The following is a 16873-nucleotide window of genomic DNA, read 5'->3' on the forward strand; positions in this document are numbered from 1 at the left end:
ATTAACTAAAGAAGGCACATAAGAGCTCACAGAAACTGGAGCATAAAGTATGTCTATACCAGATCTCCTCTAAGTCTGTTCTTTTCTAATGAGAGACAGAAAGATAGTAGATCTACTATGGATGGGAGATGGGGAGGAACTTGGAGGAGTAGAGGAAGAAAAAACTATAATCAGGATATATTGTATGAGAAAAGAATCTTTTTTCAACAAAAGAAAAAATAATATTTAAAAATGAACAGGCAAAAGTTTCTTTCAAAAAAAAAAAAGTATTATTCCAGGATACCACCAAAGTGAGAATCCCCTGCACCTTTATATGAAAAGACAGGCAGCTGCATTAGTGAAGGGAGACTAAAAGAAGAATAGATTGTCTCCCTTCCTGCTGAGTTTAGAGTCCTACTCATCTGCTGAAGTATTTTGGCAGCCCCCAGCACAGGGATACAACAAAGCCCTTTCTGAATTCTCCCAATCACAAAGAGGGAAAGAGATCTTCTGAGGTCCTGGAGAAGCCTTCTCTGTACTAACTTTGACTTTCTTCACTACACTCCTCAGAGACACTCCAGGGTGAGTGAGCAGGGATGTGTGTTCAGAGTGCTTGTGGGCAAAGAACCCAAGGAACCTAAGAGCCCACTGTTTACTCTGCTAGCTTGCCTCCACTTTATCCTGTGTGCATATTTAGATGTCATTCCAAGAAGGCTGCAGTCACCTTCACAGTTGAATTCTTGACACCACTACTTATTTTTTATGCTGATCTCCAGTGACCTGGAGTTACTTTGTTAAAATTAATGAAAGGAAATCTAAGAAGCTTGAGACAGCTCCTCAATCTAACTTGCCATTAGCGCCCATCGAATCTTATAAAGACTATCCATAGAAGGGCCACTATTAAATCATAATCATCCACAAATACATTTAAGATTGTGATATACCGTGAGACAGTGAAGAAAATCAGTTAAAAGTATTCCAATCTAACAGTGAACTTCAAAATAATATCCGCAGTGTATACTCACTAGCAGTACAGTTTCACAAAATTATGGTAATAAAGATCTTCAGTTTCTCTTAAAAAGTGAATGTGGTATAACAGTATATTTTGGAGGGTTTTTTTCCTTTCTCTCCATTGCTATAAATTATAACATTTTATGTGACTTCAGTAACAAAAAAAGTGGCAGTATAACAAAAAAGATATACGGCCTCCATTTTGATAGGCTATATTTGCTTAAATCATTTCTGTTTGAAAACAAAACTTCTTGAAGCTAAATGTGAAGGTCAAACAATAATCCCGACTTTATCAGATTTGTAATGCTTTATAGTAGTGAGAATAAATCACACGTCTGGAAGAAAAAGCCAATGTAGAATCTGTTGTGCGGGGTGTGTGGGTTTTTCAGATCCATAAGCCTTAAAAGAAACTACCTATTAAGTCTAGCTAATAGTAATTGCCATGTTCCACCGCCTCTACAAGGTAAATGCTAAGGTAACTGCTGATTATCCTGGTACTTACAAACTGATAGCAGATAAGCCTAATGGGATTTCTAATAAGTAGCTGTGATTTTCTTCTTTCCCTTTTCCAGCTCTGTGAAGTGGAAATTGTACAGGCACCAATAAAAAAGCTTGCTTTGGGTCCTAAAGCGTGCCTTGATTATTAAGAATAGTCACCACATAAATCCCCCTAAAATAAATCATATCAAAGGTACAGCCAGAAAAGGCATGGTGAACCATCCCAAAATCTAAATAAAATAATTCTTCCAGCTGTGTGATGAAGAAAGGTTGTCAGTCAGGTCCCAAAGTAACACTTGCAATCACTTTATTAAGAGACGTTTTGGCCAACAGACCTGGAAGACTTTTGCTCCCATGGAATTATGATTTGATTCTTGAGACAAAACAAGAAAATTTCTGATACTCAATTGCCAACATTTTGTAATTTTCCAAGTCATTTACACTTAACAATATTGTGTAGACTGTGTAGTTGTGTGCCTGCCTGTATGTATATTCCATGTGTGTGTGCTTGTCTATGTGTGCACATCTGCCAATTGTCTATTATTTATGTGTGTGTTTGCTCATATTTACAAACTATCTATTCCTATGGGTATTGATTTGTGCATGCCCATATGTGCATTGTGTATGCCTGGTCATTTGTACATAGGACATGTACTTTTTAAACTTATTGTTTGAGTATTAACTACATTCCAACCGCATTATTTGTGACTTAAAGTAAGAAACAACTTCAACCCACAAAAAAATATTGTCTGATAGATCAGGGCTTCACAAGCTATTAACAGGGATACAAACCACATGAGGAATTGGTTTATATGGGAATTCTGACTTAGTATGTTGCTAACTTTGCTTTTTGTTGGGTGGGGGGTTGTTATTTAAGTTTTTTCCATTAATCAATTTATTTATTTATTTATTTATTTATTTATTTATTTATTTATTTATTCATTCACTTTACATCCCAACATCTGTCTCTATCTCCCCAGTTCCATCTTCTCATATCTCCTCTCCATATTCCCCTTCCCCTACTCCACAGAGAGTATCTATGGTCCCAAACCCTTGAACTTGCCATTTGAAGAATAATAAATTGTCAATATCTCAGTCTCTATTGGACACAATGTGCTGTTTCAGTCTTTCAGAAGGTTTTCAGTACAGTAGACTCTATTGACTATAGCTATACTGTTTTTATTGACTTTGGATTTTCTTTCCTTTTTTTCTATTTCACATCCAAGTGGAAACATAAGTTAGTATATATATGAGCATTATACCTTATTGCCATAGTGATGATATCACATCTGTGACAGGGCATTAAATGAGGTTGCCGGGGGGAAAGAATGTCAAGTAAATAATAAGACCAAGGATCAGGGCCTGAAAAATGCCAAGATTTATGGACTTGACTTTTAAAAGAGCCATAAGAACAGCGAACATTTGTAACTAGTCCGGCAAAAAGGATCATATTGCTAAAGTCCAATCCAATTCTAAAGGTTGTGTACACATCTGTATACACAGGTAGTTTGAATGGGAATAGCCTTCATAGACTCACATGTTTTGATACTTGGTCCTTGTTTGATAGAACTGTTTGAGAAGCATTAGGATGTGTATCCTTGTTGGAGATGTGTCACTGGGCATCTTCTTGGAGGTTGCAAAGTCCATGCCAACTCAGTCTTTCCCCCACTAACCTGCATTTGAATCAAGATATAAGCTCCCAGCTACTGTTCCAGCGCCATGTCCACTTCCCTGCTCCCATGATGTTCATGGACTCAAATTTCTGAAACTCTAAGTGTCAAATAAGTTATTCTTTTTTATAAGTTTCTTTGCTTATGATGCCTTATCACAACCATAAAAGTAATTAAGTTAATATCCTCATAACTCTTGGTCTCTAAAGATTAGCTTCTGAGTAGGATATTTTATTGATGGAATGATATGGTCTTTAAAATCTTCTCTGAATTGTTTTCATATATCTGAAGTGAATCCAGAAAAACGCTAAGGCCTAGATATTATGTTCATTCAATAGGAAAAAATATGTTCATTTTTCAGTGAACAGTGACATGTTATAAACTTACAAGATTACATGTTATTTTTAAAAATTTATCTTCATCTCTTTTCTGAAAATTTAAATTAATAATTCAATTAAAATGTTGGGTTGAATTTATTTGCTCATGATCTCTCTACTTTTTGTGTTAATGAATACACAAATAAATATCATATATGATCTATATATTTTACATAGATATATGAAAATTGTAGAATTATGATGGTGTAGACTAGAGAAATGGCTCATCCATTAAAAGTGTTTGCAGCTTTTACAGAGAACCCAAGTTCAGATTATAGTACTTAATAGGGGGAGGGGGGAATGACTCACAAACACCTGTCATTTCTGACCTCTTAAGGAAAAAACTCCTTTGCCCCACCTCTTCCCCCTTCAGCACCCCTATACTAGCAGTTAAGAAACCTAATGGCACCTATCGCCTGGTTCAAGACCTCAGACGCATTAATTCTGCTGTGGTTCCCCTCCATCTTGTTGTGGCTAACCCTTACACACTTCTTTCTATTATACCCTCAAGGACTTCTCATTTTTCAGTCCTAGATCTCAAGAATGCATTTTTCTCTATCCCTCTAGATGCCAAGTCACAGAACATATTTGCTTTTACCTGGACAGACCCTGATACCCACTTTTCTACCCAACTTACCTGGACCTTTCTACCTCAGAGATTCTGGGACAACCCACACCTATTTGGCCAGGCCCTGGCTTCTGACCTGCTCTCTTTATGTTTCCCTAGATCTAAGATTGTACTTTATGTAGATGGTGTCCTTCTCTGCAGCCCCTCTCTAGAGATTAGCCAAGCTGACACCTCTGCTCTTCTAAATTTCCTTTCCAGCGGAGACTACAGGGTCTCACCTTCTAAAGTTCAACTGCCCACTCCTCAGGTCACCTATTTGAGACTAACAATTACCCCAACCCGCAAAGCTATTACCTTAGATAGAAAAAATCGGATTCAGTCTCTAACTGTTCTTTCTACAAAAGAAAGGCTCTTATCATTCCTAAGAATGGCTAGCTTTTTGCGTTCCTGGGTTCCTTCCTTTTCCCTACTTTCTCGCCCCTTATATGAAGCAGTGTTAGGCCCCACCCACAAACCTCTTCTAGGCTCCAACAGGCTCTCCTTAAGGCCCCAGCCTTACATCTCCCTGGCCTGACTCGTCCTTTTTCCCTCTATGTAACTGAAAAGGAGGGATTTGCCCTTGGAGTCTTAGATCACCAACTGGGACCCTCTTTTGCACCTTTAGCATACTTGTCAAAAAGACTAGATCTAACCATTCAGGGATGGGCACCTGGTATTCATACCTTAGCAGCTGCAGAACTCCTTATTCAAGAGTCAAAGAAACTAACCTTGGGGTCACCTATAACTGTCCTATCTTCTCACAACCTGTCACAGCTCCTAATTTATAAAGGCTTACAGACTACCTCCCTCCAGGGTTCTTTCTCTTCAGGTAGCTCTAATAGAAGACTCCACACTCACCTTTCAATTATTCCCACCTCTTATATTTCCAATCTTCCTCAACCTAATACTAATTTCTCCCAATCTCACTTGTGCATTGAAACTTTAGAGGAACTATTACCTCATCCTTCACACATATAGGAGGGCACGATGCCTCAAGCCATCTATACCTGGCATACAGACAGAAGCTCCTTTCTACATGAAGGGGCCATGAAAGCTGGCTATGGCATAGTGTCAGACACCAAGATAGTGGAGGCACAGGCCTTTCTTGCTCATATTACTAACCAACAGGCTGAACTAATAGGCCTTACCCATGCCTTCCAGCTGGCACAGAGACAATCCCTCAACATCTACACAGATTCCAAATATGCTTTCCATATCCTCCTGTCTCACACTGCCATCTGGAAGGATTACTTACCACAAAAGGAGGATCAGTAACTAATGCAAACCAAATTATGACCATGCTAAAGGCCTCCCATCTCCCACAACTATTGGGATTGTCCACTGTAGATCCCACTGGAGGGATCACTCTATTGTCTCCAAGGGAAACAACTGAGCTGATGAGGCAGCTAGAGCTGTGGCCCTTAAGGGCCTAGACTCATCTCACCCTCCCCAGGACATTCTTACACTGCAACCCACATCCCCTCCTACACCCCTGACACTCATCAAAGTCTGTCATATCTTCATCAACTCTTTCATCCTAACAGCCAAGCATTGTCTTATTTTGTTAAGACCCACCCACAGCCTACTCCTGAGGACCTAAGTTTCTTAAAATCTATCACTGCTTCTTGCAAAATCTGTCAGATGTCAGATCCCAATTCAAGGTATCATAGCACCCCTTTTTCTATCCACCAGGCTAGAGGTTTCCTTCCTGGAACTGACTGGCAAACTTGACTTTACCCACATGTCCACTGTCAAACGTGTCAAGTACCTCCTGGTCTTAGTGGACACCTTCTCAGGCTGGGTAGAAGCTTTTCCCACAACTAACAAAAGGGCTCAGACAGTCTCTGATCTCCTCCTCTGAAAGATCATCCCCAAATTTGGTGACCCAGACTCCCTTCAGTCAGGCAATGGTCCTGAATTTACTTCCCAGATTTCTCAAATTCTATCTAAGGCCCTAGACATCCCCTGGCATTTTCACATTCCCTACCAACCTCAATCTTCAGGTTAGGTAGAAAGAACTAATGGTTCTTTAAAAACCACTCTTGTCAAGCTGTCACTGGAACCTCATCTTGACTGGGTAAAACTCTTACCTCTGGCTCTTTTCAAGCTACAAGCTCTCCCCTAAGTGACCTCTTTTCATCTCACCTTTTGAACTCATGTAGGGACGTCCATTTCTAACTCCTGGTCTTTCACCTAAATGTTCCCCCTCCCAGACCATTTACTCACCCCATTACTTTGCCACCTCCCTTCTCTCCCCCTCCAGATCATCGGCCCTCACCCTTCTCTCCCAAATGGCAGGGCCCTCTTAAGGTAATTCTTGTGAACTATACAGCTGCTAAACTCAAGGGACTCTCTTATTGGGTCCACCTGTCTCACCTCAAGCCTTTCATTCCTCCACCTAAAATTGACTCTTCTTCATACATGTTGACCCTAACAGGACCGTGCTCTATTAAGTAAGCCCCAGAGGCCACAGAAAAACCTGATGCACACATCTACCAAGTGGACCCAAATGGTAAAAGCCAGCTACATCCCAAAATGGACTACGCCCCTACACAGCAGGAGGTAGTTTAAGATATGCAGCGCCCAGACTCCCCTTTCACCATCGGCTTCCCATCCCCCTTTTTTCTTCTCTTTATTATAAGAAAAAGGGAGGTATGTTGGTATCAGGCTCTGAACCCAGTGACATCACATCTAGGTGACCCCAACACTGTTGCCAAGGCAACCACCATATATTCCCAGAATCCACCTGGCTACCTCCCACCTTTACCTGGGAGAGGCTATGTCACTGCCCATATAAAACAGGCAGAACCTCCTGACCTCGATCTCTTCTTCCTCTTCTTCTTTTTCTTCTTCTTCACCCCACCCCACCTTTGCCCTGTCTCCTGAATAAACCCCACTTGGACCCGTTTGGTCTGGTGTGGTCTGTTCTAAGCTGCCGCACGTGGACATACATCACTTGGCACTTTCACCGATCCATCCTCTTTCTGCCATCCAAAGAACCCATTGCTCAGCATCCCAGATTTGTTCCTTCTTCTTCCTCTAATCTTGTTAAATGGTAACTACTTTTCTAAAAACTCTATGTATATTTAAATGATATATTATGTATATTTAAAATTATAAAAATTTTTCTGTGTATAATATTTTATTTTTTATCACTTAACCTTGTGTTGCTAAGGTTAAGTAATATTATTTCATTAATCTGAGGATAAAATATATCATATCTATTGAGTGAATATACCATAATTTATCCTCTGTTTCTGGGCAATTTAGTGGATTCTTACTTTTGTTGATAGGAACAACAGTACAATAAAGGTCTTTTGCAAATATTCTGTTATGTGTGCAGGAATTCCTCTTGAATTACATATACATGCTCCCCACATACAAATTTACACATACACAGAAGCTTGGAATTTACCTGCTTCAAGTATTTGAACTCTGCTGGAGGTGCAATAATATCTAAATAATCATACAGTTGAAAAATAGAAGTTTTCTTTCTGTCCATTATTTCGGGTATATTATACATTTCAAAGCATGCTAGTTGTATGTAGGATAATAAGTAATTAAAATTATATATATCTTACTTTTGAATGATTTTTCCCCTAATTTTTGTCATATGCTTTCATTCCAGAGATATGATATGTAGTCATTATGGCCAGTTTCTTCCTCTCTTAATATACCACTACAAGAATGTCAGAGCAAGAACATGTATAAAGTTTCCACTTATCTGAGGTCTTGCTCAGTCCAGAAAACAGTTCTCATGCCAAGTGACTTTCAAAATGTCTAAGAACTTCCACTGACTACTCAGCTTTGAAAAGGCTTTTGTCAAAATACACCACAATCCATGGACACATTTCCAGTTCACAATCATAAGATTGCAAAGACATATAGAAATGATCCATGCGATTAATTCCTGTAAAAATTCACTCAAGTAGATTTCTGGATTTTTTGTATTTTTTTCTTATAAGATACAAAGTTACTCAATGTAAATGCAAAGTCATTTTGCATGCCTCAGATATTAGAAAGAACTGAGGAATGCCACTTAAGTTAGGAAACAGGGAAGAAGAAAAATCTTTGTGTAACTCCTCAGTCAGAAAGAGCAATCTAGCTTGATGACAATATTTTATGTTTACTGTCTCCTGTTGGGATACACGGAATTCCAGGATGTGACAGTCATAACAAAAACAAGAAGGAAGCATACACACGTTATCTTGACCTCTTCTTGCCTCTTGTTAACGGAAACAGTTCAATCCAGCACACAAAGCAAGTAAAAAAGTGCATCGGGATGCATTAGAGATAGCAATATCCATTCTGCTTGCAGACACTTCTAAGCTTGTTGCCTCTTTAAGAGGGCTAAACATAGTCTGTTTCTAAGCACACGATATTTACCATTGTGAGTCAAGACGGACCAACGATACATTTTATTATAAGTATATAAAATTCTCTAAATTGCTACAAATATAGAAAAGCATTTATAATTGAAGGAAAAAAATAAAAAAAAGAAAGGATATGACATGAGCCCCTTCCTAGGTATGGTGGAGGTTTACTGTAGATGTGTGGGAGAGATCGCAAGAACCACGGACCACTGGGAGAGTCCAGTGTCCATGACTCTGAGGTAGACTCCTGTGGAAAGAAGAGGAGGGGAGAGGAGAGGGAAAAGAAGGTGCAGCAGCCAGGAGGCCAAAGGTACAAAGAGAGTGGGTAACAGGATCCTTAGGACAGCCCAGGTCTCTGGGATGGAGAGTTCAGGGTAGGGGGAGGATATACCAGCTAGGAGGGCCCTGTAACAGATAGGGTCCAAGGGATGCTGGGAGAACCTGGTAGCCAGTGTCCTTTTTGATATGTTAAATAGGCACCTCAGCCATTTGTCCCAAGTTAAAATTTAATAATAATGCTGACTTTAACTCCCCCCCCCCCCAAACCTTCTGTATTCTCCCTCACTTCCAACACAGCTGATGTATACAGGAAAACAAAACAACCATTGGAACCTGGAGTAGCTGGTTCAACCATTTCTCAAATTACAGAATGTTATTTTCCAGTATCAAATGTGTATTACGATTGAATAGTTTAATTTTCAAAATAAAGATTTTTGAGCTTTTATGTTCCGTTTACATTTTTCTTCTATAAATGTTGACAGATATTGTGATATTCCATAGTTCAAGGATAAAATCACACACAGATGTTTTTCGGCCTTATTAAGACCACGAACTCATTCTCATAACCTAATAGCTGAAGATTTCTGAGCACATGTAGTGGCGAGGAAACCATCATATAGTTAGGACTTGTGGGTATCGTTTGTCACCTCGATGTAAATATTTGCCCCAATCAACCTACACCGGTATTTTAAAAATAAACAAATAGAAGTACAAATTAAACTTTCAAGGCAAGTGCTGACCAGAGGAGCTATTTTTTTTCCACTGAAAATGCTCAAAGGAATTCTAAGCCCCTTGACTGGCAATTTGCATGTCTGGGTTTCCTTTGACATAGTAAAGAAAGCAAGGCCCTAGAGATCACTGGTTTTAACAGTGAGGCCTCCAGCTTAGAAAGAAGTAGGAACATTCCTCACCAGATCCCTCCCCCAACGCCAGGCTCAGGAAACCTCCCTGAAGAAGCCTGGAACAGTCTACAAATTATACTGACGCCAACTCCACAGTCCAGACACAAACACAATGGGCGGGTGTGGGCTTATGGTTCCTGCCCACGATCATCACTACATTCTGAGATCCAAAGTCCAGATAAGTGTGAGCAAGGAAAGAGCCTCACTTGATCCCAGTGGCAATTTTCTTTTCTTCTGCTTATCTAAGCGGGGCATTAGACCCTCTTGGCCCCGTGTGTTCCCAGCGTTGAGGCGCCAGCTGTGTTCCTGACCCCTGAATAAATCAGGGCCACACGGAGCCTGGCAGGGCTCCGGGACACACTTCCTGTCACGGCCTAAGGAAAGCAGTTGGCCAAGGGAGGGTGGTGGGGACTTCTGGCTGTTAGGGGATGAGGGCTCAGGAGAGGGGAGGGGAGGGGAGGGGAGGGGAGGGGAGGGGAGGGCACACATGGTGGTAGAAAGGGCTGTAGAGGGCGGTGACTCTTGAGACAGCTGGGTGCCCTCCAGCAAGCTAGAGGACTTGGGAGCAGTTGTGTGTTCTGAGTCTCCAGGATGAGGCCGGCGCTTGCCTTGTGCCTCCTCTGTCCGGCGTTCTGGCCCCGGCCAGGGAATGGCGAGCACCCCACAGCCGATCGCGCAGCGTGTTCGGCCTCGGGGGCTTGCTACAGCCTGCACCACGCTACCATCAAGAGGAGGGCTGCGGAGGAGGCCTGCAGCCTGCGTGGCGGGACTCTCAGCACTGTGCACTCTGGCTCCGAGCTGCGAGCTGTGCTCCTGCTCTTGCGTGCAGGTCCGGGGCCTGGCGGAGGCTCCAAAGACCTTCTGTTCTGGGTGGCTCTGGAGCGCAGCCGTTCACAGTGCACGCTGGAGAGAGAGCCTTTGAGGGGCTTCTCCTGGTTGCACCCGGACTCGGAGGACTCAGAGGACAGCACACTACCGTGGGTGGAGGAGCCACAACTTTCCTGCACTGTAAGAAAGTGCGCTGCGCTCCAGGCCACCGGGGGAGTGGAGCCTGCCGGGTGGAAGGAGATGCGCTGTCACCTTCGCGCCGACGGCTACCTGTGCAAGTACCAGTTTGAGGCTCTGTGCCCTGCGCCTCGTCCAGGAGCTGCCTCTAACTTGAGTTTCCAAGCTCCCTTCAGACTGAGCAGCTCCGCTCTGGACTTCAGTCCTCCTGGGACCGAGGTGAGTGCCATGTGTCCCGGGGACCTCTCTGTCTCATCCACCTGCATCCAGGACGAGACAACCGCACGCTGGGATGGGCTTTTCCCCGGGACCCTGCTCTGCCCCTGTTCTGGGAGGTACCTCCTTGCTGGCAAGTGTGTGGAGCTCCCTGACTGTCTAAACCACTTGGGAGACTTCGCCTGCGAATGTGCTGTGGGCTTTGAGCTGGGGAAGGACAGACGCTCTTGTGAGACCAAAGTGGAAGGACAGCTAACCCTCGAGGGGACCGAGTTGCCCACCAGGAATGTATCAGTCACTCCAGCAGGTCCTGTGACAAACAGAACATGGCCAGGTGAGGTCTATGAGAAGCCAGGAGAGATGCCGCAGGTCACCGGACGAGAAGGTATTGCGACGTCTGTTCCTGAGATTCTTCAGTGGGGAACACAGAGTACTTTACCTTCTGTTCCAAAGACTTCACAAACCAAGCCAAAAGTCACTGTCACGCCACCAGGAAGTGTGATCCCCACACTGAACTACACATCTTCTTCCCCTATCTCTCTGACTTTCGACTCGTCCTCCACGGTGGTCTTCATACTTGTGAGCATAGCAGTAATAGTTTTGATAGTCTTGACCATTACAGTGCTGGGGCTTTTCAAACTCTGCTTCCACAAAAGCCCTTCCTCCAGGACAAGGAAGGGAGCTTTGGACTCACAGGGTGTGGAATGTGATGCTGAAGCCACCTCTTTGAGCCACAATTCTGCACAATGCACTGACACTGGAGTGAAGGGTGGGGACTGTGGCCTGAGGGGTTGAGCTGAGGGCCCTTCACTGACTTGGGTCCTCTCTTGGATCGCGACACGACACGACACGCTTAGGGCAACAGCTCAATGCTCACATCTTGTGTAGACTTTTTCAGTTTCAACAATTGGGGAAAGAAGAGAATTTGCAATGATTACCGTGGAAGTTCCCCTTTCCATAAATTTTCTTTATTCCACTAAGGAGCTAAATCTGAAAGACACGCTCATTCCCTGAAAGTGGAAGAGGTGAAGGAAGGCTGTGGGCTGGTACAGGAGGACACAGTGGAAAAATGGCAGGAGGTATTTTCCTGTGTTCTGGGGGGAATTTAGAGAAGAGACTGAATATTTCCAGTATTGGGAACAAATAAATAGCACTATAATTTTTGGAAGGCTTATTTTCATCCAAAATGAGAAAGAAATATCTATATTATTCAGGCTAGGAATACATTAGCTAGAAAATTTCAGGAAAATAATAAAACGCTGCTGAGAACCTAGACTAAGATTTGTTTGGCTAATGCAAAGTGTGTTGTTTAGGAGTACAAATTCTGAGGATGGCATCTGGCTATGGGATATACTAGGAAGACACACAGGGGTGCATTCTGTGCTTTGAGGGAAAAGTCTTTATACCCTAGCTCCTTCAGAACTAGTGAAGTTTCCCTTTATTTGTTTATCCTTTGCTTTCAAAGTCATTGTGGCTGTGTTCTGCTATAAATCCTAAGTGCAATGTTGCCAGTTTCCGACTCCAGAAGCAAATTACAGTTGACCACCAATCCAAGTGTTTACTGTGTGTCCTTGCCCAAGGAAACAAATGATTTGTGTCCTCCTTTTCCAGTGTTTGTGTTCTCCAGTGTAATGACCTTCCTCTTCAAGCCACCCTGTAGACATCAAGATGCTGAGCCTCACTTCCAATTACGATGATGTTAAGTCTCAATTAAAACGTTAATGCTAAGTATTGATTCGAAATCCTCTGGGTGCATTAAAGCAAAAGGAAGCTTGGCTTCTTCCAAAGTTGCTAGATTCTTGTGCCCTGTTTAATCCATGGGGGAAGGGGAGTGGAACACTTGAATGTCAAGCCATTTCTGTTTCTTCTCAATAGACTGTGAATACAATGACAATGTGTGTGCATCAGGGGATTGTTACAACTGAACAAGAGTCTTATCAGGCAAAACTACTGGAAGTGGCTTTCCACAGGATTAGTAGTGTAAAAAAAAAAGAAATAATAAATAAAAACCTAACATCTTGTTACGACTTGAGAAGTTAGCATATAATTTTAAAAAATCGCACATTAAGGTGGTAAATATTTAAGGCATAATATAAAAGATACAGTTGAATCCAAAGACCTTGGAGAATATTTCAGCTAGATGAGTGCTGAGATTTTTGTAAGTGTTGTAAAGTTGTGTGAAGAGAAATAGAGAAATAAACTCACTCATGGGAGAAAATGAAAGTAGAAAAAAAACCTTGAGCCATATTTTTCTAGAATCATTTTTATACTCTTGATTGTACTAAGAGTTGATTTAAAGTTAGCAAATAACCAATAATAAAATAACCTAGAAAACTAAGAGAGTTCAATATATAAATCTGTGTTCTAAATATAAATCTATGTGTTTAATATTGTATTACTGAGGAAACAAACTGATAGAGAGCTTACTTCATATGTTGAATATGGTTTTAAATAGTTACAGTTAAATAAAATCACAAATGAATTCAAATTAGCTGTTAAGATTCTTCGATTTAAACCAGAAGCTAACAATTACATGGGTAAATGTCTCATACCAAGTTCCTCAACTGTTCACTTACATATTCCAGTTTTACTTCTTCTTAGCTTTGTAGTTGTCTTCTCCACTATATGATCTTAGTCGTGGTGGCAACTATTCTAGTACAGTATGTCCTGTTTTACTTTATAACTTGAAAAATAGCCTCATCTATAAGTACACTGAACACACACACACACTCATATGCACATATATACACACATGCATCATTGAGTGCATCTGTATGTGTGTATATGCACATACATAAACATTCTGTTATAAAGAAGAATGACCTTATATTAGTCTTTCAGTAAATTAGAGCATGCACAATTATCATATAACATGCAACAGACGACAGTGTGGATCTGGGGCTCTAAATGCCCTATGTGAAGAGAAAAACTCAATTACTTAAATTTTGTCCCCTACTATTCTCCTTTATAGATCAGAGGAGAATTAAGGAATCTTATTTGTTTGTATCTTAAATTATTTCTTGACAAGCCAGACAATAAAGAACTTCATTTGATCTCTGGCTATGGTGGTGGTCTCCAGAAGTTGGTCCAATGGCAGAGTAAAACCAGTCAAGGACACTGTCTCTGGAGTCCTTTTGCAGCTAGGAGTAACATTGTCACAACCACTTCTCTACTTTCTAGTATTTCCTCAACATGTTTGAGGTTCATTCCTTTGTTGGTTAAAACCTTCTGCTCTCACATTCTTTGTCCAGTTTTCTACTCACCCATTCCCTTACAATTAAACATGGAATTTCTTCTACAGTCTTTCTACCCTACACCCTGTCATTATCTTACACATTTTAGTCATTCATTCCAGATCTACACAAATTAAGGTGATTCTGAAATTCTTCCCCATCTCAGACCTCAAAGTCAAATTTTCATTTGCAAGCGTTAAAACTTGTGCTTTGATAGATTTGCCTGTGATTAGAGGGAAACGGTTACTATTTGAACTTTGATATTTTTCCTTTCTTAGATTAGTAAGCTTTATGAAGACTAGTAGCCTGAGATGGAATCATTTTGTCTACTGAGACTGTAAGAGGAGATCCTTGGTCCCATGAAGGCTGGACACTGAGTGTGGGGGAATTGGAGGGTGGGGAGGTGGGAGTGGAGGGATGGGTGGAGGCACATCCTCATAGGAGCAGGAAGATGGGGGATGGGATAGGGGGTTCCTGGGTGGGAGGGGGAATGGGATAAGGGGATAACATCTAAAATGTAAATAAAATATCCAATAATTTTTTAAAAGACAGATAAGTATGAAATTTAACACAATATAACATTAAAATTTTATATTACTGAATTTTTTTTTGAGATATTAAAAAAAAACCACTTGTTTTGCATGAATGTTAAAGTGGCAATCAACAACTAGAAGATTCACAATTGACTTAAAGCTTGCTTCACAGGAGGACACTCATGTGACCAAGAATCATGGCTGGAGTACTCATAGTCCCTTAAGTGTAAGCCAACTACCATTATTCTGCTAAGTAGATATAGTCTCAAACCTTCTTCTAAGTATTTATTGTTGTAATCATAGATCAGTGCAGCACCCAGCCCCTCTTTAGGGAAGCTTTTCACCGTGGATGGTGGTTAACAAAGAGACTCAAAAATGGTCAAAATACACAGAGAAAGTGAGTGTCCAACTGTAAGTGGGCATTTTTGAGGCTTATATCATGGAAGAGGGAAAGAAAAATAGTCAGAGCCAACGTCATGGCTGCTATGAGTCTGTCTTTGGGACACCACAGAGCCAGTTTACTCATATGCTCTCAGCAGCTGTGGCTGCGTGCACAAGACCAGCATACGATCAAGCCAGTCAGTATTCTACACCTACCAAAGTTGGAGCTCACAAGGCCTTACCTGTCATTGAAGAGTTATTGGCAGTTGGTGGTTCTGAGGTAGAGAGAACCAGTTTTCTTCAAGGGTATTCCATTTTCCTGTAGATGCCCCTACATGCATCTACTTGGACAGTCCTAATTGGACTCAGTGAGATTTAAAAAAAAAAAAAGATATGAAGTTGGGAAGAAGATAAGGGGCTGTGTGGTACAGGAGAAGATGGGGTGGGGGTGCGAGGAATGAATATGATCTAAATTCATTGTTTACATGTATGCAGCTACCAAAGAATAAAGTCAAAAGCTTTGAAAATATAGAGAGAATGAATAAAAATATGCCTCTGTTCCAAGACAAGAGGCATATTGTATGAGAAAAGAATCCACTTTCAATAAAGGGTAAAAGAGAAGAAAAATTTATATCCATCAATTTTAGAAACAGAGTTGTTTTAAAGAACTGTTTTATGAGTAAATTGCCAAATGATGAGAGAGTTTGCCTCAGAACATGTCTCTGCTTTCTTCTAGCTTACCCAGTTTGTTGTCATTAAATTAATCATGGTGTTTGTACTTGGTGATATCTCCTCTTCCATTCGAGTAGTCTTTCTTTGTCTTTTGTTTGTTTATGTGAACCATAAACTAAAGGTCAGTTATTTTTACTCTTTATTAGTTTTGATGATCTTTTATTTTTAGTGTTTATTGGCAATTAGTTAACAAGCCACCCATACTGTGTATCCAATAATAGTATAGCTGATTTGCATGGCATTTCTACTTTCAGTTATGAAGTTTATACAGTAGCTGTACTTCTTTACATTTTCACCCAAAATGTGCAAGAATTCCTTCTTCTTTACATCTCCAATGGCATTGTAATTTTGTGTTGTTGTTGTTGTTATTATCATTACTATTATTATTATTATAATAATTATTATTATTCCACCACTCATAGCCATTCTAAAGGGGGTGAGATGTTACCATTATAGATTTGCTTTCTGATTTTCTGGTGTCTAATGATATTGAGTGGGTTCTTTAATAAATAAATATCAATTGCATTTCTTCTCTAGAAAAGTATCTAGATCTTCTACACAGTTTTAATAGGATTACTTATTTGCCATTGTTTATATGTTGTGGTTAGCCCAGTTTCATAGAGCTGGCACACACTTCTCTCATTGACAGGCTATCTCTTCACTCTATTGATGAATTGCAGAAGTTTCAGCATTCAAATCTTTTGGTATGTTATAATAGTCTGGTAAATATTTAATTTTTCCTTGATCTTTGCAGACTTATACAGAAAATTATTGCATATACCAATATCACAAAGTGTTTAGCCATGCTTTTCTTTAGTAGCTGTAGAGTGTAAGGTTTTTTGATTAATTTTAAATTGATTTTTGTACAAGGTGATAGATAGGTGTCAAGATTTAATCCTTTGCCTAAGGATATATACCTTCCCCAGAACTATTGGTAACAGAGACTGACCCTTTATATATATATATATATATATATATATATGTATATATATATATATATATATATATATATATATATATATGTATATATGTATGTATATATGTATATATGTATATATATACATATATACATATATA

The 16873-nt window shown here is 40.5% G+C and overlaps 1 protein-coding gene across 1 annotated transcript; it reads left to right on the forward strand.

The window, feature by feature from the left end:
• Positions 1-10184: 10184 nt before the first annotated feature.
• Clec14a (C-type lectin domain containing 14A) lies at positions 10185-13968 on the forward strand. The gene has a single exon (XM_034513800.2). The coding sequence runs from the start codon at positions 10288-10290 to the stop codon at positions 11710-11712; it is 1425 nt and encodes a 474-aa protein (XP_034369691.1). The 5' UTR covers positions 10185-10287; the 3' UTR covers positions 11713-13968.
• The last annotated feature ends 2905 nt before the right edge of the window (positions 13969-16873 follow it).

Source organism: Arvicanthis niloticus, chromosome 11 (genome assembly GCF_011762505.2).
Source record: "Arvicanthis niloticus isolate mArvNil1 chromosome 11, mArvNil1.pat.X, whole genome shotgun sequence".
Lineage (NCBI taxonomy): Eukaryota > Metazoa > Chordata > Mammalia > Rodentia > Muridae > Arvicanthis > Arvicanthis niloticus.

Coding starts and splice junctions, on each gene's coding strand:
- Clec14a (XM_034513800.2), top strand. CDS start 10,288: ATGAGGCCGGCGCTTGCCTTGTGCCTCCTCTGTCCGGCGTTCTGGCCC.